This window comes from Vicugna pacos, chromosome 1 (genome assembly GCF_048564905.1).
Source record: "Vicugna pacos chromosome 1, VicPac4, whole genome shotgun sequence".
Classification (NCBI taxonomy): Eukaryota; Metazoa; Chordata; class Mammalia; order Artiodactyla; family Camelidae; genus Vicugna; species Vicugna pacos.
Genome location: NC_132987.1, coordinates 42,579,381 through 42,604,162, shown reverse-complemented (window position 1 = coordinate 42,604,162; position 24,782 = coordinate 42,579,381). Strand labels below are relative to the sequence as shown.

General features: G+C 38.8%; 1 protein-coding gene, 1 long non-coding RNA gene and 1 other non-coding gene across 4 annotated transcripts; 1 reads left to right on the top strand and 2 right to left on the bottom strand.

Moving 5' to 3' along the window:
* Window positions 1–263: 263 nt before the first annotated feature.
* SLC2A2 (solute carrier family 2 member 2) lies at window positions 264–24,140 on the top strand. Its single transcript, XM_006200812.4, has 11 exons — window positions 264–362; window positions 5,703–5,795; window positions 8,313–8,575; window positions 12,781–12,905; window positions 15,526–15,641; window positions 16,546–16,708; window positions 17,216–17,403; window positions 19,644–19,748; window positions 22,851–22,952; window positions 23,649–23,852; window positions 23,940–24,140. Exons 1-11 carry the CDS (start codon window positions 348–350, stop codon window positions 24,138–24,140), a joined length of 1,575 nt encoding a protein of 524 aa, XP_006200874.1. The 5' UTR covers window positions 264–347.
* Window positions 10,925–17,422, bottom strand: LOC140696347 (uncharacterized). 2 transcript variants are annotated; one of them, XR_012072542.1, is made up of 5 exons: window positions 17,341–17,422; window positions 13,943–14,102; window positions 13,602–13,721; window positions 11,414–12,057; window positions 10,925–11,058 (listed from the first exon to the last, which is right to left on the bottom strand). It is a non-coding gene; the product is annotated as an uncharacterized lncRNA (long non-coding RNA). The 2 variants fall into 2 exon arrangements; XR_012072541.1 differs by lacking the exon at window positions 17,341–17,422 and adding an exon at window positions 16,864–16,956.
* Window positions 20,504–20,576, bottom strand: TRNAG-ACC (transfer RNA glycine (anticodon ACC)). Its single transcript has one exon. It is a non-coding gene; the product is annotated as a tRNA-Gly (tRNA).
* Window positions 24,141–24,782: the final 642 nt, after the last annotated feature.

Below are 24,782 nucleotides of genomic sequence, written 5' to 3'. Positions count from 1 at the left end.
ATTTCTTTCCCTCTGCCCCTGGTAACTGCCACACTTAGCACATGCCTTAAAACATGCCTCTGGTTTGTAACTTATGCCTAAGGACACTGTTCCCATTTTCTTTCCTGGTGGGACAAAGGCATGGAAGCCACAGGTTATGGAGGCAAAGCATTTATTGATTAGATTCTATCAATAATCACCCTCTGCCCAAGATTAAACTTGGCCTCTTTCCTCTTTGCCTTTGCTCCTCCTCCTCTAATGTATAACTAGTCTCAGAAGGCTGGAGAAAGACAGGCAGAGGCTGGCTACTGCATCTGCCACACTCACTACAGGACCTGGAATTAAGAGGAGGACTCTCAACACATAAAATGGCAGAAGATAAGGTAAAGTCGTATTATGTCCATTCGAGGACATGAATAGGGTAATCCGTTCAAGTCAGTGAGCGTGCTGAGGCTCTGGGGTATGATAGGAGTAGCTACCACAGATCAAAGCTACCTCTCTTGGCCAATTGATAGTTTAGCTGCTGAAAAATCGTATTTCTTTTTCAGTAGTTGGGATTTTAAGAATATTAGCTCTGTTTCTGACTAGTCTGTGTAATGTTTTCTCAAGTGGTACTGCATAATCATATCACTGAAAGAATGTGAAAAAAACAGGCATATTAAATCTAATTAATCATGAAACTGCTATGAAATCTCAGAAAGTATCAATATATGAAAAACAAGAGGTAGGACTGTTCCAGGAGACTAAGAACTGACAATGCAACAAGTGATCTTAGACGGTGGAAGGAAGAAGAAAACAGATCTCAGGGACAATACGGGGACAATGAGACATTTTGAAAATGATATATTAGGTAATAATAGATCTACTACATTCTTGGATATGATAGTGCTATGGTAATTATGTGGGAGAATACCTTATTCTTAGTGAGTACATGCTGAAGTGTTTAGGAGAGAAGTGACACAAATGTCTGCAATTTATATTCAATTAATTCAGCCAAAACAACACACACACACACACACACACACACACAGAGTTAAACAAATGTGGTAAATGTTAACCATCGGTGAACACAGGTGAAGGTTATGGAGTGTTCACTGCACTGCTCTTTCAACTTCTCTGCAGATACACTTTTCAAAGTAAAACCTTGAAAATAAAAAGTGTACTGTGCTATTGCTGCATTATAAGTGTTCTGCAACCAAGCATACCCACCTCTGCACACAGTCATACAAGTAGGGAAATGGGTGGCCCAGTTAGAGTAGGACCTGTAAGTTCTGATCCGCTGTAACTTACACTGCTGTAAGTGACAAGGCTAGGAGCACGGGTTTGGCAGCCAGCTGCCATGGATTTGGAATGTGGCAATGCTACGTACCTCCGTGATACTGGGGGTAAGTTATTCAATTGATCTTGGGTTTTCTCGGTTGTGACAAAATGAAAACATATGGAGATATAAGGATATAGCAGGGATTATAATAGTTCTTTACTGTATGGGAGTAATTAAATGAGGTAATGTTAGAGAAACTCAGGTAACAAACATTTGAATGTCAATAGTTATATATTTATATAATGTGTGTTTAAGGAATAACCCAGACTTCATGGTTTCCTATTACAGCTCAGGATAAAGCTAAAGTAGTTAAAACTTTAAAGATAATACAAAGACTATAATAACTATACCTATGGTATGTTGATTTGACAAAAATCATGAAGGTAGTGTTCAAACAACTGAAGTCTGGCAGATACTCCAAGAGGGAAGGTAACGTGCTTACCACAGTGCCTGGCACATAGCAGTTGCTCAAGCTTCATTTAGAACTATCATTAAATTCCCTTACAGCCTTTAGAAATTGCGTTCTAGCACTTTTCTTGAGAACTGAGAAATTGGCTAGTAAGAGAGCCCAACAGAATGAGGACTGATGTAAAGCATAATGTTTCAGCTTTGTAAATCTACCTAGACTTAAAAGAAGTGAACTAAGCAGGAGACTGAGAGTCAGGAGACCTGGGTTATCAGTCTGGATATACCCAGGAATGCACTCTGTAATTCAGACAAAGGACTTGGACTCAGGTTCTTCAACTGAAAAAGGGAGAGATCAGACTAGAATCCATTGCTCTCAAAGGTTCCTTTCAGCTTGAAAATTCTATGGCTTGAGAAGCTCCTGGACTTTTCCAAAGCTGAGTGCAAGATCACCTTTGGGTTGGCGTTCATGGTATGTGGTGTAGAGGAAACAGTATAAGCATCTCTTCCCTACCTACTCAATCAATAGCTGCTGAAAGCCTGCTTTTTTTGTTTAGCAATGGGAGTTTAAAATTGGAACCCTTGGGTTCCAATACAGGAGTATTTGTTATTCTCCAGCTGTGAGTGTTAGGTATACCACTTAATCTCTGGGCCTTGATTTCCTCACCTGTAAAATGGGAATAATTTCATGTACTTTATAACACTGTTGTGAAGATTATTGGTGATGTCTGAAAAACTGACAGCTGGTTGTTTGGCAAGAGTGATGAATGATGGGATTAAAGATCAGTTGTTTTCAGTTTTGATAGGAAGACCACATTATGTATCTTACACATTATATATGATAATCTTACGCATTAACTATTATTATATACTTTTTTCGGCAAAGAAACTGAGGCTTGGGGATGTTAAGGGCATAGCTGAAACTCTTCTAGGTTTTCTGACTGCCAAGCCTACTTGTTTTTCCTAATAGACCCCATCTGACTTCAAAGCCACAAAATAAATACCACATTTTGTTTTATGTTAAGGTTCCGCCGCTTGCCCATTCTACTCTTCTACATTCATCCAACTGCACATTTTAATTGGATATATAACCTAATTTCTCTAACAAAATTATTAAGCTCCAAATGAAGGTAGTCTTTCTAAAAGAATAAGCTTAATGCCTTGTTGCTATGAAGAGGTTGAGAGAAAAGACTGTATCTTCTGCCACTTAGTGGATAAACAGCCTTTGGATGAATTCCTTACTTTCCATATCTATCTTCCCATATGTGAAATGGTAATAATAATTCTTACCTACAGGGTTGTTGAGAGAACAGGCAAACCACTTAGAACCCAGAGCATGGACAGAGTGAGGTCCTAAGTTCTCACTGTTTTCGTTAGCTCCTATGTACCTACCCTTAGGTCAGCCTTGACATTAAATTGGACATTTAATGTAATGGATGAGGGTTGATGAACTAAAATTCAGAAGTAGTAGTTTCCAGAAATTTTGTATCTCATAAAACTTTCTCTGACCAAGTCTAACCACACAGAAGCCCGACTATAAATGTTAGCTCTTTTTGTTTCATAATGGAAAAACAAAAGATAGGAAGCAAGGAGCCAGTTTAAAATGGAGTTCAGAGAGGAAAATTAAACCTGAAAGTAAGAGGTGCCAAACAAACAAACAAACAAACAAAATCCAATCAAATAGTTCCAGAGACTGATATGTGAAATGATCACTTTAGCTGAGAATTCAAGTGATAAATGAAGTTTCTCCTTATCTGACCAACTGAATGAAATTTCTATCTCAAGGGGTTAAAACGGGAACTGCAGATCATGGGGTGGCAGGACCAGAGTCAAGGCTGAAAAAGAAGCCAGGGAAACCAGAAGACAAAGACTTTAAGAACACCCTAAGAGAATTCGAAAACTGCACCTCTTGGGGAGTGTTGGAAATGGTAGCTATCTTGATTGTGGTGGTGGTTTCATGTGTGTATACATCTATCAAAATTCATCAGATTGTACATCTGGAATATACGTAGATTACTGTACAGGAACCATACCACAAAAAAAGTGTTTAAAAAAAAAGAACACTCTAAGATTTCTAAACATTTAAAACCTCTCCTATCTCCTTCACAATGGCTTTTTTGCTGTTAGGGGCAGCTCCAGTATTTCTATAGTAATGACTGAGAACGATTTGATCAGGAGATAATGGGACAGGAGCTAGACAGACCTTCTGTCTCTGAAAATTAACTTTCATTTTTGTCAACGTAATGTAGGAAAAATTAACCCTATTGTAACTGAGACTGTGTATGTGGAGTGGCAGAGCAAGGCTGATGGAGATTATGGGGGACCCAACCTGCTGCAGCCACCACCTTCAGCCCCAACTGCCACTTCTGTAGCACCCCTGCTCAGCATTGCCATGGTCACTGGTTGAGCTCAAAATAAGAGGAAATGAACTATATGCTTGTCCAGGGGGGACAGGAGGAGAGAGCCAGCAGAGAGTAGAAGCCCAGGGGTGGAGTGGGAGGGACAGTCACTTAGACGCCGAGTGCTTGGAGACTCTGCCAGAGGAAGAAAGGGAGATGCAGGGATGAACTGGGTGAGTATATCGTGGCCCTGGGCTTGGTGGTGGGCAGGACCTGAGGTGGTCCTTCAGGTGAGTTACAGGTGAGTGGTTGAGTAGCCATTCTTTGTTATTTTCAACTTTTGTCCAGAGACTTCATGAAAGTTTTCTCTGGGTGTGTGAGGAAGGTGGGGATTTGTGTAGTGAGTGGCTGGAAAATGGAAAATGCACTTGTGGAAACGGAAATGGAAAATGTGACTTTAGTATCACAATTGGCAATTTCTATTAATATGTGCACTCTCGGATCTTTTTTTCAGTTTAGAAAAATTAGGATCCTGTATTTTCAGATATGTTTGGTTTTTGACTGTTTGTTTTTGACCAATGAGAAATGCCAAAGAACCAAGCAATTAAGAGTATAGATCCTGAATCCAAATCTTTATTTTACAAGTTACTGGCTGTGAGACCTTAACCTAGTTATCTTAGTTATTTTAACTAAGATAACCTAGTTATTTTATAGGGATATCAGTATCCTATAAAATAGGGATACTAATGGTGCTGTCATCAGGAGTGTGGTTGGCAGAATAATGGTCCTCAAAAGATGTCCATGATCTTGTCCCCAGAACCTATGAGTATGTTACCGTACATAGTAAAAAGGCCTTTACAAATGTCATTAACTTTATGGACCTTGAGATAGGGAGACTCTCCTGGGTTCTCCAGATGGACCAAAACTAACTTCACAAATTCTTAAAAGGGAAGAACTTTCCTGGCTGTGGTTAGAGTCAGAGAAATGGAACAAGGGGCTTGACCAGCCTATTTCTGGCTATGAAGATGGAGGAAGGGCACCACTACCCAAGGAACGTTGTGGCCTCTAGAGCTGGGAGCGGCCCTTGCTTTAAGCCAGCCCAAACCCTGGTCCTACAACCATGAGGAACTGAAGTCTACCATCAGCCTGAATTTTTCCCTACAAGCCTCCAGAAAGGAACACTTGCCGACACTTTAATTTTAGTCTAGTGAGACTTGTACCAGACTTACGAGCTATAAGAACTGTAAAAAACTGTAAAATAATAAATCTGTGTTATTTAAGCCACTGCTTTTTTGGTTATTTGTAATAGTAGCAAGAGAAAACCAGTAAATGAGATGAAACACATAGAGCATGCAATAGGCAAAATACTCAGTATCAGGCATTGAAGCTTCAATACATATAAATTATACCAGCTATATATGTATTTGGTTACCCCTCTGGACGAAGCTGTCCCAGACTTTCACAGTGTAGGGGAGATGAATGGTGCCCCCACTCCCATAAGAATGTACCCTGCCCTGCCGGGAGCGCAGGACACGTGGTGAATGAGTATCAAGGGGCAAGAATCAGCCTGTGGAGCCTGTGAGAAGTCCACGCTGCATGGGACAATGGGTAACTGAAATTTCCTGGTGTGTCCCAGCCCTGTGCTCCATTCCCCACAGGTCACCGGGACCTTGGTTTTTGCTGTCTTCACTGCCGTGCTGGCTTCCTTCCAGTTTGGATACGACATTGGTGTGATCAACGCACCTCAACAGGCAAGTGAAACATGTACAAGTTCTCTTTTTGGCAATTTCTACCAGTGACAGAAAGATACCTGCTCCTCATCCACAGAGATAAAGGGTGCCCACGTGGGAACACGGGGTAGTCCCGGTCTTCTGTCAGGAGCCACATGCATGGTTCCAAAGCTGATAACTTGGCCTTGACTCCTCATGTAATAGCCCTCGCAGAAAAAGAAGGGTAATAAACAATTCTTGATCTCTGATTCTGTTGTTTGCTGAGCTCACAGAAAACTGCAGTCAGAATACCACATGCCTCAGGATTTTTTTTTTTTAAGCTTAACAGCTTATTGCAGCACACATTCCAGAGTTCCCGGTCATACACAGATGGAAACGCCAGGGAATAAAAGGAAATGATGGAAGAGCAGGGTTTTCTCGGTGCACAAACATACTGAGCACCAACTCACTGTGCGTCAGGCACTTTAACATATGCTCTCCCCAGTCTCACTCACCCAGCAACATTATTGTGCCCATTTCTTGGCCACATCAAAATATTTAGGAGCCCCAGCAGTGGGTGGTGGGGGTTGTTGGATGAAGACAGTCAAAAGGTATAAACTTCCAGCTATAAGGTAAATAAGTACTGGGGATGTAAAGTACAACATAATAAATATAATTAACACCACTGTACGTTATGTATGAAAGGTGTTGAGAGTAAATCATAAGAGTTCTCATCACCAAAAAAAAAGACAAGCAAAAACCCCTTAGGAGCCCTAACACTAGTCCTTCCCCCGACTCTTGTCTCCCATAGGTGACTCAAAGCAAAATAATACAAAACTGTATAACAGTTACGAAGTCCAACAAAGTCTGGATTTTCTCCATGATGACTATTTGGATGGGTATTTTTTTAATATTGAATAATTGCTATCATTTTTCTCACTTATTTTGTGCATCCCTACTCTGGTATCTAGTGAACAGGCAGGAGAGGGATGTCATTGCTCTCAGCTCCCACAGCCTGTAAATGGGTGAATCAGGACTCCATTCTTTCTTCTCTAATGCAGACTGTCAGGTCATTGAGGGTGAGGTTGTAGTCTTGACCCTCTTCCTACCACCAGTGCCAAACATAACAATTGATGTAAACAACAAAGTGTTTAGTGAATGAAGGAGAGAGACACACACACACAGAGAAGAGAAGCTGGGGGAAGGAGTGGCATAAGGTGACAGTAAAAGCAGTTGCTGGGCGCCATTTATGAATCCATCATATTTCATCTGCTTCTCTTACAACATTGAACTCTAAGGAAAATGTAAGATTCTACAAGGCGTGAGTGTGTGAAATATGTACAGTCCATCACATGAAAAGGGTTGCTCCTGGGGCTGAGGCTGTGCTCTGGTTGGGCACCCACATGTCATGAGTGTGGCAGGCTTTGCCTGGGCTGAGGGATTTAGGGAATAACGCTGGAGGTCACGTCTTTTTTCTGTGGGTGATGACAACACACGCCAATTTAGCAGGATTCCTGAAATTTAGCGCAATATCACCATAATTTGGAAGTGACAGAACCTCTTCTCATGGGAGAACTTTTTATAATTTAAACCATCTTCTTCAATCTTAGAGGGAAAAATAATCTAAGGTTTCCCCTCCTCCAATCCAAGTCCTAGAGCCAGACCTGAGAAGAGAGTCTCCCACTGGCAGCTGGCTTAGTGCCCTCTCTATAGCCCCTCCCTTCCGTATTTAAAGAGCTGCTCATCTGGAAAAGACGAAAACTCTAACTTGAAAAGATACAAACACTCCAATGTTCACAGTAGCACTATTTATGACAGCCGAGACGTGGAAGCAACCTAAATGTCTATGGACAGATGAATGGATAAAGAAGCTGTGGTGTGTATGCATGTATGTATGTGTGTGTGTGTGTGTGTGTATTTATAAATATATATATATATATATTTAAATTTTGTATACTAACTTTATTTTTGGCCTATCTTACCTTTCCCAATCTTTTTTCTCATATCCACTTCTATGTTTCTATTAAAATATTTAGGGAAGCCAATTTGGATCCTGCTTTGCAAGGGTAATAGTGGAGTGAAAATGTTATCTTTTCAGCCTGCAGAATATTTTCAATTTGAATAGTTGCCAACCTTTAAAACTTAAGGAATTTTACATAAAAATCCATTATTTCTGGCTTCTCTTTTAAAAATTAAAGCTCACAAAACATTAGTCTCACATTGCAGCTTCCTTCTTTATACGGGACAAATAAACCCTGCCCACTCGCTATCAAATTCTCAGTAATACAGACGGTTTTTCAGTGCTCTGGTCATCAAGGTTCTTCTTGCCTCCTTCACTTGTTTGTTCCTGCCTGGTTCCTGCTGACACTGAAATCTGTAACCTCTATTTTATAGGATATGATCAACTGTAAATAATCTATATGTGTTAGGATGTACATAACACAAATAATTGAAATAATCCTGTTTAAACATCTAACAAATATTTTAAAGGAAAAACAAACAACAATATACAGAACATTTGAATTATTGGAGCTGTATTTCCTTATTTTATTTCCTTAGGTAATATTAACCCATTACAGACATGTTTTGGGTGTTCCACTGGACGACCGAAAAGCTGTCAACAACGATGCTATCCATAGTACAAAGGAACTACCCACAGTTCCACATCGAGAGAGCCCAACACCCATCTCTTGGCCTGAGGAAGAAACTATGGCATCTGCTAGCCTCATCACCTTGTTCTGGTCCCTATCTGTGTCCAGCTTTGCAGTTGGTGGAATGATTGCTTCATTTTTTGGTGGGTTGCTTGGGGACCGGCTTGGAAGGTAGGCATATTTCAAAAATAAGTATAAATACAGAAACTTCAGTAATTGGGGTTTGTATGAATTTGTTTGGAAAGAAATCATCTTTCCTTTTGTGAATTAGTTTTAGAGTTGTTTTTTTCAACTCATGATCCTATGAGTTAGGTTGGTGTTGGACCAAATGATGGACAAATCTGTTGCAACAATCTGCTTAATTGTGGAAGCATTTATAGCAAAAGTGAGTTTGCTGTGTATTTTTATTTTTTTGTATTTTTTTTTGTAGGGGGAGGTAATTAGGTTTATATATTTATTTTTAATGGAGGTACTGGGGATTGAACCCAGGATCTTGTGCACGCTAAGCATGTGCTCTACCACTTGAGCTACATCCTCCCCCACTGCTGTATATTTTTAGATTCTCTCACTCTATAACTTGTAAAACATATTCAGAAACAGCTGCACAAATGGTGAACTCAGGAAGTCAATAGAAGAGTCAGGAGTGGAATTTTTAACCTGGAAGTTCATTTTGGCTTCACCAAATCACTCCATTTCTCAGACATACGGGTTTTCATTTTCAGGTTATAATTTGGCATTTGGATCAGTCAAGTCCTAAGGTCAAGTCAATAACCCCAACTCCCAATTGCCCAATATACTTGGCATAGGGTGCCTAGCTGCTGCTACTGCTATTTCAAAGCCCCAAGCAGAAAAGTTTATTTCTGTACTCTGGTTTCTTTCAGGTGTTTTGGATTAAAAACATCAGTAGAACTTCTTTACACTCAAATTTCATTTAGTCATATGACATACTAAGTCTCCTAGGATTCCCCCACCTCCATAAAGAGGAAGTAAAAAATCAAATGGTTATTTCTTTTGATTTATTTTCTGCTCTTTGAGTCCATCTTTTGTTTATTACTTTGGTTCTCATGATAAAAATATACAAATATGGAAAATTTAGAAAATGCAAAAACTTTTGAAAGTCTAATTAATATAGGCAACTATCTTAGTAATTTAATAAAAACTATCTTTTATAATTCACTTAGCTTTTTAAATTCCTATTTTAAATTATAGTTTTAGCTCTCTGGTTATTAAATTCTGATAACTTCTTCCTCTGTACTGGAGCTTTTATAGAATAAGACTGGAAGAATTTCTCTTAAGTAATGGGTAGCATGGTAACCCAAGTTTTATTCTTGTTCTCATTTGAAAGGGACTTTCCTCTACCACAAAAGAAAATGGTTAGTTCTTCTTTTTATCAACTTACTGGTGTTTAGCTGAACTTTAAATCAGTATCCGTAAATTATGGAGGTCATATGCTGGCTTTATTTATTTTAAAAATTTGAGAGTCATTTTAATTTGCACATAGTTGGTTTAAGCAGTAACTGGAAAATTTTCTGAATTAATTATGTCTAAAATAAATAAAATTAAGCAAAACTATATGAAATTTTTAAATGTGGACAGACCAAGTCTTTTAGCAGCTTTTGATGTTTTATACTTCTCATCCCTGAAGAAAAAATTAAAGCCCTTGTCCCTCATTTAGAGATGAGAGTCTAGCAACTCAGTAACTTCTCTAAAACATTTAATTGGTGTCCTAGTGATGGAACCAGGATACATGTCCTCTCAAGTCTCAAGATTTAGCATCAACAATGGTCAGACCCCCAAAACAATGTCAAATGAGCATTTATCAAATCATTTATGGTGAACTAAAAGTGACACTTCTTCCAACTCTCAGTAGAAAAATGATCCTCCTTGAAAAACAGCCCTAAAATTAATCATTTTAACTCCAAAATTAAGACAAAATAGTCCAGCCTCTCTCATAAAACTATTTTTCTAGGGAGAGACCCTGAGAAATGACATGAGTGTCCTTATTGCCAAGGTCATTGCTCTACTAGTTAAAGTAAATAAATAAAAATATACCTTTCCTCCACTGCTTAAAAAAAAAAAGTCTTTCCTTGTAATTGTGTAATAGTCAATAGATGTCTGTGGCCACTGTTTTATAGATCTGGGTTTTCAAGGTCACTTTTTACTTAAAATGTATGTACTAGAGTATGGTGGGGGTGACCACGGTTGTGCAATCCACACTACCATGCATCAAGGAAAGTATCCATAGCTTGCCTTTGAATGCATTCTGTCTTTGCTGTCAAAAAAGGAACTCACTAAAATCAAGCATTAACCTTTGGTTCCACACAGACCAAGTCTCAGCTCTGTCACTTAATAGCTGTGTGAAAATAAGCAAGCTATTTATTAAATGAAAATGAATAGGAAAGGTTTAATACACCGCCTGGCACATGGTGAGGAGTCAGCAAACATAGACGGTGATGATGATGATGGCAGCAATGACAAAGCCTGTGCTAACAGAAGTATTTAGAGCAAGATTTAAGGAGATATGCTTAGAAATATATTTCTTTCTCCCTGATTCAACCATTTCGTGTATTTTTAGATTATTTATTCTTGGCCATTTCTCACATCTGAGCAGAAGTTAAAATCCTTTAAGTTGTATAAAGTGCTCCAGCATCCACCTGTGATAAGGAAGGGGGACTTTAGAACAATCTGGCATCAAAAATACTTTTAGGTTATCTCTTTTATGACTTTTCAAACTTTTTTCCCACTAATAAAATACACTGTTAGCTAGCTATCAACCATAAGGTAGATTATTGAATTTACCTGTCCTCTGTCCTTGTGTAGAGAAAAAGCCCTTCCCAGAGAAACACGCCTGCCTTTTCCTACTCTGCAGCTCCGAGCTGGCTGGCTCCAAATCACTCTATTTGCCTGCCTTTGGGTAGTTTATAACTTTCATATACTAGTTTCCTATTACTTCTCTAATAAATTACCACAACTTAGTGGCTTAAAAACAACACAAATGTGTTTTCTTACAGTTTTGGAGATCAGTAGCTCAAATTCAGTTTCACTTGGCTGAAGTCAAGGTGTCAGCAGGGCTCATTCCTTCTGGAGTCTTCGAGGAAAGAGTCCATTTTCTTGCCCTTCTCCAGCTTCTGATGGCCACTTCTATCCCTTGGCTTGTGGCCCCTTCCTCCATCCTCAAAGCACATCACTCCAGGCTTTGCTCCTTTCATCACATCACCATCTCTTCTGCCTTCCTAGGATAAGGATCATGGTGATTCATCATCACTGGGCCGAAATGGATAATCTCTTCATCTCAAAATCCTTGATTTAATCATATTTGCAAAATCCCCTAAGTCATATGAAGTAACATATTCATTCCCAGGATCTGAGGATAAGGATGTGGACTCTTGTGCGGTATTATTCGGCTTATCATATAGTTTCATTGCAGTATGAGATTATATGGTTTTCTACACCAGAAAAAAAAAAAATCGGTTTGGTGTTTGATATTCCCTTAGTAAAAGCACACCTATTAAAGTTTGAAACATTGAAATGGAACATAATAAGATACTTACATTTATTTGTGACACAAACGTTTTCATACCTGTTCACTCAGATTCTTTTATTGACCTTATTATCATCGATTGAACTTTGAAGAAGGTTTTTGTTTCACTTCCCTATTTTATAGGAGGAAAAGTGTCAGATATCTGCAAGTGTTGTCAATTTTTCATAAGATTAACTTTGAAAACGATGTTTTTGTTGCTGTTGTCAACTTTATTATGCACTTTACATTAGTTGACATTAATTCATACATTGTGGAAGTATGCTGGCATACAATGATAAAATAAGAATAATTATAGTTCTCTACGATAAGGCTTAAAGTAAAAGCGTGTTTTAATTTACTTCCAAATAATTCATACTAAAGAAACCTGAACTTTGAAAGTTCCTTTCATGATCTATAGCAACAAAAAAACTATACCATTAAAAGGAAAAAAGGGCATCATAGGTTACAGCCACAGAATTGAATTTAGCTAGCACCAGGCAATTATTGTCTAAAACAATCAACTTGTGGAAAAATCTAATTGTTAACTACTTGAAAAAGTGCCAAAAGAGTTACCTTAAAGCAAACTAGTCATCATTACAATTGAATCATCTCTGTCAAAATGTGGAGGTCAGGCACATGCAACACAAAATTCTCTCATTATAAATATTACTTATTAGTAATGCTTTAATCCAAAGACAAATCAAAGTAGCAATCACGGTTTAAGATTCCCCAACTATCTCTATCAACAAAATTAAAATAGTTACTCTTAGGTAAAAATCTCAGCATGCTCTGAAAGCAAATAATTTTTATCGAGATTTGATGCTGAATTTATAATCCTCGCTTTTCAAATTTTCAGAATCAAAGCCTTGTTGGTATCAAATATTCTCTCATTAGCTGGAGCTCTCTTGATGGGGTTTTCGAAACTGGGACCATCTCACATTCTTATAATTGCAGGAAGAGGCATATCAGGACTCTACTGTGGTAAGTCGTGCACACACGCCCACCCACACACACAAACACACAAACATATGTGTCTGAAAATTATTCTAATGGCAGATGAGGTTACATGCAGGGAACTTTTTGAGCCTAGGGTGATGTTACAAAAGGGAAAGGCAGTAGCATAAGGTTGCAGTCCTAAGTTAGGGAAGTTTGGGACCAGTAAGTGGAAGTTGTAAAGCTATGTTCTTATCCACAGCAATGACATCATTTCTAGTCATATGATCTCAGACAAATTACTTAACTCTCAGCTTCCTTATACATTAAATGAGAAGAGTAACAATATCTACTTCATGGGGCGTTTGTGAGAATAAAATGTTCAGCATGGAATCTGACTAGAGTAAGCTGCCAAAAGTGCCAGCTGTTGTTATTACCCCTGCTGTTCAGTAGACAGGGGAAGACTGCTAGACTAACTACACTCCTCTGGCCCGCCTGGCCACTGATGTCGCCGTCTCTCCTATCTGGAAAGACCTTGACATCCCGGCCCATGTCTCAGACCACATTCCCCAGCCCTCTCTGCTGGCTGAAGTGTTACAGGGGTGGGGACCACAGGGAGAGGGAAGCGGGCAGAAGCAGCTGCTAGAGGAGTTCAGAATGGAGGGAAGACGCATCACCTAAGAACGTCACGGTCTAGTCACTATTTCTTGGAAATAGCTTTTCAAACTTCCTGAAGCAACTTACCAGCAGAGGCCTGAAGAAAGGGAGGATCCCTCATTCTCTAAAATGGCCAAATCTTTTGCTTCTCAACGCCAGTGACACCCATTGTCCCGAATCACAGCCACATGTCAAACCACTAATATTCTTTGGGGGTGGGAGAGGAGACATGAGGGCACAAAAGGGTGCATAAAATATTTATAACATTCTTACCTGAAAAGAAGAAAGACTGTAATTCGATGCATCTTCAATGATCAGTTAAAACAAAAGTCTTAGGTTACTTAATTAAATGTCTCTGTGTTATTTTCAACATTAATACAAATAACTGAAAGTGAGGATAACTTTATCCAGGTAAAGAGTCAACTCACTTGTGGAAAGAGCTTTGGATTCAGAGTGAATCAGTTGTGGCACTGTCTCTGTGTAGCCTTTGTAAGTGAATATGAGACTCAGTTTCCTCTTCTGTAAAATGCTACTAATAACACTATCAAAGGATCCAAATCATGATTCCTCTTTCTTTTCTCTCCATTTCTGGAAATAGAGTAGAGGAAAAAATTACAAAATATTTTTGATAAAATTGAAAATAAATGCTATATAAACATATTGTGAGGCAAACTATCACTAGCACAGCTAGGTAACTTACACCCTCCAACCACCTTTTAAAATTATGTCTGGACCTATTATAAGCATTAAAATTGCCAAAAATTATTAGAAATACAATTTGACTTCAGGTTCACATGACTTCAGGCCTGCAAGCTTATTTGCATTTTCTGTTCTTGAGGTATAACATTAGGTATTACACAAAAATAGTACAGCCTGGAACAGGGCCAAACACATGTTTTTTCTTCTTATTTAAATCAACAGACGCACATCAGAGTTATTTGTAAAAGTCAGAAGAAATTCAGATGCTGTATCTACCATGCAAATGTTCATGTGAGATATTAAGGACAATTTGAAGCATTAAAAATATATATATTGAAACAGTTTCCAAAAGCATCTGTTACACAAAGACCATCCATTTCCATTTGATTGGCAGGCAGTCTCTCTAGGAGGAAGCCTCTGACAAATCTTATTTTTAAATTCTTAAGAAAATACAAAACATTATATTCAGCCTTGTTCATTGATAGTCTCTGACCTTTTTCTGCACTCAGCAAATGACTGGATCCTCCACCATTTCCAACATGATCGATTATATCTGCATTTAAGAAAACTATAGAAGGCAGAATGGCCTAGTGCTTTTCAGTTTTTTTTGTATTCCTTTAAATACCAGAAATCTTTATGCAAGTACAATCTTTTCTGAAGCCTATTATTTGGAGAAAATACAGAAGAAGCTAGGTTGCTGTGGTTGGAGCAATTGGGAGAAGAGCCCCGAGCTCCTCATCCCCTTCCACCTCCCTACATGCCAACCCCCGACCCTAAGTGTGATCTTGGGCACCTCCACACTGTGAGAACTCAGGCAGCGCTTGAGGTTCTCGCGCTAACGCTCTAATACCCTGTGATCTTGGGTAGGTCGTTTCTCACCTTTACCAAGTAAAGAGTTTGGCCTAGATATTTCCTAGTTTCCTTTAATCCCATGAATCTAGATTAAGAATGGTATTGTGTTTTTAAGAATATTGTTAAAGCATTTTTCAGTCTCTTTTCTGAAGATAACCTAAGGTGTTATGATGTAAACTCAATATTAACATGGATTTTTAACTGGATGAGCCAATGCTATGAATAATTGCCAAATGCATGACCAACCATTTCTGTTTGTACATCCAACTACAACTTCATTTGGAATCTTGTCAACAAATATTTTTTGCATAAACTCTGTCAGTGGTTGGGGGCAAGGTCTCTTCCTTCCAGTGAACTCAGGAAGGGATTTTCAGCAGAATGCTGACTGTACTTAAACAAAATTACTGTTATTGAGGTAGTCCTGACTACATTTTAACATGTATGTTCATGTCTCATGCAGGGCTAATCTCGGGCTTGGTTCCAATGTACGTTGGTGAAGTTGCTCCAACCACGCTCCGGGGTGCCATGGGTACTCTTCATCAGCTGGCCATTGTCATGGGCATTCTTATTAGTCAGGTGAAAACTCCCAGCCCCTATTTCACCTACCCTCTACTCTACCCAACGTCTCCCTCCCTAACTGTCCACTCTCACTGTAGACCAACGCAGAGGGAAAAAAACAGTTCCACAAGTGGTAGTGGATGTGGTATAGAGATACTGGCTTTTTAGCTCAAAGCTAACGTACTGCTACTCCATCCCTCACTTTTCTCCCTGCAGTTGTGTGGGGGTTGGTGCTGGAGGTGACCTGGTAAGCGAAGTCTTGAACCTCTGGAGCTATTCTACTATTAAATTATTCCACTTAGATTTCAAGGAATAAAAAATATCAAATCTCTGTCTGCCTGGGTTTCCTTTGTTTTGAGCATCTTACCTGCTCAAATTTAATGTGCAAATGATTACAATAGCAGTTCTTACTCAGCTGGTCTATTCTTTCCTTCTATCCTGTGGTCTCAGAGGGCTTCTTCGGAACCTCACACCTGACTATCCAGATGATAAACTCCTTGCAATAGGGATCACAAAACTGGTTCTCATCAGAGTAATTGCTCTAGCTGTGTGACGCCATCCTATTTAAGTTCTGGATAATCGAAGGAGAATTTTTTTTTTACAAAGGTCTAAAGTTATGCATGATTTTTGCTGTCGTTTCAGATATTGAAACGTGTACTTAGCGGTTTGGTTGAGGCCCATCTTAAATGTCCCATAGCAGTTAATGAAAACAAATCTAGGTGAATCCTTTGTAAAACAAAGTGTTCCTAAGTCAGTTAAGGTGAGACTACATGAGCAATAGTTCCCATCTTATGCATACTTGTGCATACTTGAATCAAAGTTGTCAGGGATTGCTATTAGCCAGTGAGTTTTTCAACAAATTGTTTCAAAAGGTAGGTCCAAAGTCTTATGCAGTCAATATGCTTCCTCCCTGCCTTTTCAGATTGCTGGCCTTGACTTTCTCCTGGGCAATCATGAGCTGTGGCACATCCTACTTGGTCTAACTGCTGTGCCAGCCGTTCTCCAGTCTCTGCTGCTCTTCTTCTGTCCAGAAAGCCCCAGATACCTTTACATCAGGTTGGATGAGGAAGCCAAAGCAAAGATAAGTAAGTCTATGGGTGGTTTAACTCTCTTCCTATTGTTTTGGAACTATCAGCTAATAAGAAACTGTGTGCATAAATGGATACTCATGAAACTGGTACCAGCGCTTTCCAAGTGAAGTTAGTGGTTATATGTAAGAAGAATATGTGAGATCACTTACTAGGACTGGCGCATGCCATTTTCCAACCATGAACATTCACACAAGCCCAAATAGAAAATCTACACACAGAGAACTGAACTCAGAGTCTTGTAGAAGACCTTTCCCGCATTATGCTTCTATGACAAAAAAAAAAAAGATTATAGTTTTCATTGTCGTGAGATAAAGCCAAGTGTTCTGCGTTTTCTTAATAAAAATAGTGAGATTTAATTTAACAAGAAAGAATTTCCAACACCCATGCTATTAAGTAATAGAAAGGGCTATGCAGAACTATAGCTCTTTCATTAAGGTAATAAAACTAAATTTATTTTTGTTTTGACCTGAGTTGTGTCAACCTGATCATTTTGGGGGACAGGCTTGAAAAGACTCAGAGGGAGTGATGATGTCACCAAAGACATCATTGAGATGAGAAAAGAAAAGGAAGAAGCATCAAGTGAAAAGAAAGTCTCCATAATTCAGCTCTTCACCAGTTCCACCTACCGGCAGCCCATTCTGGTGGCACTGATGCTGCACATGGTTCAGCAGTTTTCTGGGATCAATGCGGTGAGTTTAAGAACACGCCCTAACTCCTAAGAGCAAAGTGAATTAAGACAGAGAAGGAAAGGGGTTTAAGTTTAAATAACTAGCAGACATTTCAGAATGTTGATATCACATGTCTTATTACAACAAATATATTGAATGGGCATTAATTTTCTTTGTTTTGCTTCCTCTGATTTCTAAAACTAGCTTAAATTTTTTTTAATGTCAGTAATCAATGTTACTGTATGTCTATTAAGATGACGTTTAAAAGGCAAGTCATAATAAACACAAAAGAGGGGAGAGAGAATAAATATACCAAAAAGACTAAATTACAAGGGGCTTCTAGAGTTGAGTATCAAACTAGGATTTCTGAGAACCTAGGCAAAAGGAATCCATGGTTCCCTCTATTTAAATAAAGTATACCAGATATCCAGATGCAAAGAAGTTTCTCACCATCCCAAGAAACTTACACCCTACCTGGGGAGCACATAAAATACATAACAGAGTGAACTTATATGTTATCAGTGAGTGAGGGTAATAAAAAAGACATGATTGAAAAACATACTGTGTATTAAACTAGCAGCATTTAAGTTTTGAATTCCAAACCTTGTATTCAGACTAAAACTGTTCTACTGACAATCAGCTACTAGAAGAAAATAATTAAGCATTTGTTAAGAAACTAGATAACGAAAATCACATCACCTTTCATTGCTGTTAAAAATGTGGTTTGGGCTTCTATAGTGAATCACAGATTCGCAAAGGCACTGTGGGTGGACTGATCGGTGGACAGAGACTTGGGGAGACAAAGAAATAATTCCCATGAGCTGAAGTAAAAGGAGACCTGAGCCTTACTCCACAAGCTAGCTGCCACTCTGCTGTGGTCTCTGTCCTCCTCTAAGGGGCCCCTGATGTCCATTTTTATCTCTTAACTCTGTAACTTTGGGTCTCAGAGACCAAATCTGTGTCCTTTCTCTCAGCTCTGCCTGTATACCCAACAGTGCAACACTTAATCTCCCTGAACCTTCCTGCTTTAGCTTCCATCCCAGCGCCTGACTCAGAGGCATCCAGGAAATGTTCAACCAGAGACTATGGGGCAGCCTGAAAATGGTGGGATAGCGTGCAGTGAGTAAGTCATTCCTCTCTGAATACGGTCTGAACAGTCCTCCTGCACCAGCCCTGTCTGCTGGAAGAGGTGCCTGCAGTAGGGCATGTTACCTGGGGAAGGAATGACAGAGGATGATAGATTAAAAAAATGACCTAAATAAACATAAAGACTTCACTAAATAATAAAGGCCATTAAGGAGGTTGTGAGTCAGATTTTTTTCAATTCCACTAAGATTAGTGGGAAATTTTGGATTAAATGCAATGACAACCAGAACTCTTACACACACTGGTGAGAGCACAAATTGGCACAACTTCTTTGGAAAACTGTTAGGCAGGGTCTGTCAGAGCTGAGAACATGCATACACTATGATCCAGCAATCCTAGTCCCCAGGAATTAGCAAACAGCTTGTTATAAGTGTAAATGTGTACATATTTTAGCAAAAGGCTTGTACTAGAATGTTCATAGCAGCACTATTCATAACCACTCTAAATGATAACTACCTAAACACCCAACAATAGTAGAATGAGTAGGTAAATTGTGGTATGTTAATACAATAATATACTACTTTTACATAGCAATGATAATGAACAGTCTACAAACACAACAGTGTGAATGATTCTCACAAAGGTAATGTTGATGCCAAATACAAAATACATACAATGTGGCTCCACTTATGTCAAATACAAAACTAGACAAAATTTATCTACAGTGGTAGAAGCTGAGTTTCATTTGGAGGAAAGGTGACATTCAGGGGGCTTCTGGAGGGCAAGAAACAATTTATTCTTTGATCTGGACGCTGATATACAAAATACAGTTTATTTTGTGAAAATCAATTGAGCTGTACACTTAAGTGATGTGCACTTTTCTGCATGTATTTTATACTTTAACAAAAGGTTTTAAAACTGAAAAAAAGATAAAGTGCATATGTAGAGATTTCAACTAAACATAAGGAGAACGTTTAAGTGTTTGGAATCTTTACATAATAAAGAAAGACTGATTTCTGCTGCCCTGGAAGGAGAGGGCAGATGAAACATTTTGGAAATTCTAGGGACCCAGGTTCCACAGAAACAACTAAAAATAAACAACCTAAAATATTTCTTGCTTTAAAGCCATCAGTGCTAGGCTTCTTGATTAAGGCTAAACTATTATTATTTTGCAGATCTTTTACTATTCAACCAGCATTTTTCAGATGGCTGGAATCAGCCAACCTGTTTATGCAACCATTGGAGTTGGTGCTGTCAACACAGTTTTCACTGCTCTCTCTGTAAGTAAAATACCCTAGATAAATAGTCTGCTTGTTCCTCAGCCCAGAAATGGGAGTAAAAAACCTTCTGAGCTAAAAGCAACCAATGACATTTTCCACGTGTACTGGGTATGTAGGTAGAACCACGTGGGTCACAGGAAGAGCCCTGTATGTGAATAACCAACCACTGTACTAAGATGAGACATGACTGAGCAGGGTAGGTCACTGGTTCTCCCTATCTGCCGAGGAGGCCATTTGTCACTGATTTGTGAATTGACACTTGGTATTTTTGTGTAAATACCTGGGTTCCTTCTCCTTTGCTCTGTACTTAGCCCCCAGGAATTAGCAAACAGCTTGTTATTTCTGTCAATACTGGATCTTCCACTTAGATTCCTCTACTTTCATGGTTGAAATTCTTTATTTTATCCCAATGTCTTAGAAAAAACATTTTTAAAATAAACATGGCCCTCTTGATTAGCTATTTTGCTAAGCCTCTAGCAAAATTAAACTGACTCAGCAAATTCCTGTCATGTTCAGCCATGGGCGGGGCTTCCAGGTAGCTCACAAGGCCATGGCTTCTGATGACACACGTGACTGTGTGATATGAGAGAAGGGAGCAGAACTGCTGTATAACTTGATGTTATTGTTATTTTTGAAATGTAACTTTTTTTAAAGAGGGACTTCTTTTCTCCCAGTTTTATTGAGCTATAATTGACATACAGCACTGTATACTTTGTGGCAGGGAGGTAATTAGATTTTATTATTTTTTTTTTTAATGAAAGTACTGGGGATTGAACCCAGGACCTTATGCTTGGTAGGCACACACTCTGCCACTGAGCCATACCCTTCCCCCACAAATGTAACTTTTTTCAAATGTCAAATGTTATTATATACTTTTGAAATTTTGTTTTCTTCCCAACAGGGGAAAAGGTCACATATTTGTCTCAAAATCAGATACCTTATCTAAGGAATGATTCAGTATCTTGACAGTAATAATATTTAACCTAACAATCTAAGAATTAAAGTAAACAACCAAAAGACTCAAAAAACTTCCCAACCAATGTAACTCACTTTAAAACAAGGATAATGTGGCTTATTTTTTATCTTTGAATGCAGGATGTTCAAAAACCTTGTGCTTTTTAATTTTGGTCACAGTGCTATACTCAATATACTTTTAGTCATTTGTTTTTCATTCTCTGCACATGGACATTTAACTATTACCTAGACTGGTCAATAAGTTACAGCCTGGCTACCTAGATCAAAAGGCAGGTTTGTTCAGACCACATTAAACAGAACTGGACCTTGGAAAGAGGAGGATGAACAGATAGCAAACGAACACCAGTGCTTCGGGAGATGTGCCTTTAGAGATAATGCCTGTTCAAGCTCACTCGAAATCAATGAAGGCCTGGTACTGGAATGAAATCCAAGGGACTATGCACTCTCTTGTCTCCTGGGATAGTATTTTTTTACAAATCCCTCTTCAGCATATTTTTCTAATATAGAGACTACGATTAAAACATGTTATGTGTAACAGAATTTGCTATGTAAAGCGTCAAGTTATCAAGGTCAGGGTAACCCGAACTCCAAGTATGCCTAAAGAGGAATTTTCATTTTTGCTACTACTATTTTTTTTGCTACTACTGGAAGGCAGCATGAGTCTAGGGGAGAAAGAGTAGCTCCAAGTAGGCATCTGGGATCTGAGTGATGCACACTGTCTGGGGTGAAGACGAGACTGAAGATCAGGTAGACATCTCCAGCCCCTGACCAAGTCTCGACCCAAGTCAACTCCTCTATGAGTACCCACCTGGCCCCAGGAAGGGAGTCTGACTCAGTTTTCAAGGCATGTAGTTTTAGAGTTTATAATCTTATTGGTAATAATTGTTCAGAAATAGAAGAAACAGACACAGGAAAAGCCCTTATTCCTGAAGAGATGTTTCAGTTTTCTTGGCAGCTTGACATGGTGTCATCAAGTCAGCTTTAAAAGTCATAATTAAACAGTCAAAATATAGAGAGAAATTTTATGAACTTGAGAAAGGTTTGTGTTTTCCCACTTCTTTCTCAACAATTAAACGTAGGTAGGCTCTTTGCTTAGTATCCTTAAGTGATTTGGAACTCTGATATAAAATGCCTCTGAGATGAAAGGAGCTTTCACTGAAAGTGAACAGAAATATTCCTCAGATATTTTCAGAGCCTGAGCTCAGTATACGAAGGGTATTGGATTGCTATTGATTTACTGATAGATTTATGAGCCTAGCCAATCTACTGACTGAAGTAAGAAATTACGACAGGTAGTTTTTGTGTCTGTGACTCACCAACTTTGGTCGTATTCCAAGGGTAAAGCAAGAGTCTGGTCAACAAACTCTGGTCCTGGCTAATTGTAAATCTTAACCATTAATGCAAAGGTCCACAGACCCAAAGGACTCAATGATGTATCTCCTGAATTAGGATAAGAAAGCACTTTAACCTTTCGCTTTAAAGTCTTATCTTTCAAAGTGAATAGCAGGTCATTACCAGTACTAGGTACACTTGAGCTCACCAGAAAAATGCAGACCTGATTATTTTAAGGTGATCAAATTCTGTACGCTGCCCCCTGAGTGGTCCCAATTTGACTTTATTTGCAGTAAGAAAGTTGGATGAGAACAGTTGACACATCAACCGTTGTGCTGTGTCAGGGGTCTGCAGTGCTCAAACCCTTGCAGTTGCAACAGGATAATTATCAGAAGGGAGATGGCATTTTTTAATGTAGAACCTTTGTATTTTAAATGTACAGAAACTATATTCAGAGAGATCCAAGGTGTCCAGCCTCTTTAAATATTGTCCCCAAAGTGATAAGCATCGGGTGGTGGTAATGCTTGGTTCTTCCTCTAGAAGGTTCAAATCAATGCAATGCGATGAAGCCAGTATTTGTTACCCACCTCTGTTCACTAGACCAGTTCTGACACCTTGGGGAAGAACCACTCCCCTCCTCAGCTCCACGTCTAGAAAATGGAATAACAGAACTGCCTCTTTCCAGCTATGTAAGTTAAAATGACCTCTTTGGCAAAAAAAAAAAAAAAAAAAAAAAAAAAAAAAAAAAAAAAAAACTAGTTAAGTATAAAGCCAATATATCTAAAACTTTCCTAGGTATTCCTTGTGGAGAAGGCAGGGCGACGCTCTCTGTTTCTCATCGGAATGAGTGGGATGTTTTTTTGTGCCATCTTCATGTCGGTGGGACTTGTGCTGCTGGTGAGTTTGGTGCCTACAGTGAGATTTTTGGTTACCATATGATAGCACGTCTGTGTTCCAGGTTAAAGTGCTTTGTGTGTGAAAAACATTTGAGATTGACTTATGAAGTAAAGCCAGAGGAATAGCATATAAGGAGAAATGCAAAGAAAAAGAGAATTCGTTTTGGGGGTTTAAATACTGAACAGCAGCCAGTAAATTGTGCCTGTTAACGCAGAGAAGTAGTGTAGTGTAATGGTAGACCACAGGCTCTGCGATCAGCCCCAACCAGGTTCTGACGCTGGCTCTGCCACTTGGCTCCCTGTATGACCTTGGGCAAGTGCCTGGACCTTTCCAGTCCAGCACTGGCATCTGCTGCTTTACAGGGGGTCATGCATCCTGTCTAGCAATCTTGGTATGAGTAGAAGCTAAGGTCACTGGATCCTTGCTTTGCCTCTTTCACAGGAAAAGAGTGAATAAGAGTCATAGAAAATCCTAATCCAGAGGATTTCCTATAGCTCAAAAGATTTAAGGATGACTCAGGCTACAATAAATTTGTCTATGACTAGAATAACTTGTACCTAATTCAACATAAAGACAACAGGAAGAGAGCAATGTCACCTCTGAACTCCATGACAATCTACTTAGCTAAAGGAAGAAGTAGCCAATGATCCCAGTTCCACTCTTGTTTTGTTTTGTTTTTGTTTTTGTTTTCCTCAGAATAAACTGGCTTGGATGAGTTATGTGAGCATGTCAGCCATCTTCCTTTTTGTCAGTTTCTTTGAAATTGGGCCAGGTCCCATCCCCTGGTTCATGGTGGCTGAGTTTTTCAGTCAAGGACCACGTCCCGCTGCTTTGGCAATAGCTGCGTTCACCAACTGGACCTGCAATTTCATTATAGCTATGTGTTTCCAGTACATTGCGGTAAGCAGCCTAACAGTGTGCAAGTTCACGGAACAGAAGATAGAGTTGAACAGCTGTTAATTGGATCTCTGTTTATTCTCTTTGCAGGACTTCTGTGGACCTTATGTGTTTTTCCTCTTTGCTGGAGTGGTCCTGGCCTTTACTCTGTTCACATTTTTCAAAGTCCCAGAAACCAAAGGAAAGTCCTTTGAGGAGATTGCAGCAGAATTCCGAAAGAAGAGTGGTTCAACCCAAGCGCCAAAAGCTGCTGTAGAAATGGAATTCCTTGGAGCAACAGAGACTGTGTAAAGATAACCTACTTTTTGGCATAAACAGAAACAGGAACGAAGCAGTGTTTTTTAAATGACAATTTTTTGAGAATGTTTGAGAATTTTATATTACATCTTGAAGTACTCTTTTATTTTTTTAAAGAGATTTTATAAGCTCTGATCAGAAATGTCATCAAATATTACAAACAAAATATTTTTTTTAACTTAGAGAATCTATTTTGGATGGTAAGATTCAGTAATTGCGTAAACCCAGTCTAGCTCATTTTGTTACACTACATGGCAAGTATAGTCTCACGTTCTTAACCCTGTCCTTTATAACAAAGGTCTCCTGAAATTGAAGCAGTTTCATTGCATTATGTTATTGCTTCATTAAGCACAAAACTAGAAACCTGAAGACACAACAAATATTTGCATATTTAAATATGAGTAAGTTGGAATTTTCTTACCCATCAACCTCATACTAAAGGAGATATGACTAGTATGACTAGTGGCAGTAAGGTCCATGTTAAAATTGGTAACTTTGTATTTCTCCCCCTCAGCATTTTTCTTGTGCATTAGAATTTGTATTATGCTTACAATTTTATTTTTTCTGTATTTTCATGTGGAATGGTTTATTAAGCATATTAAAATATGTTTATATAGAAAACTTTTATTTTGGGTA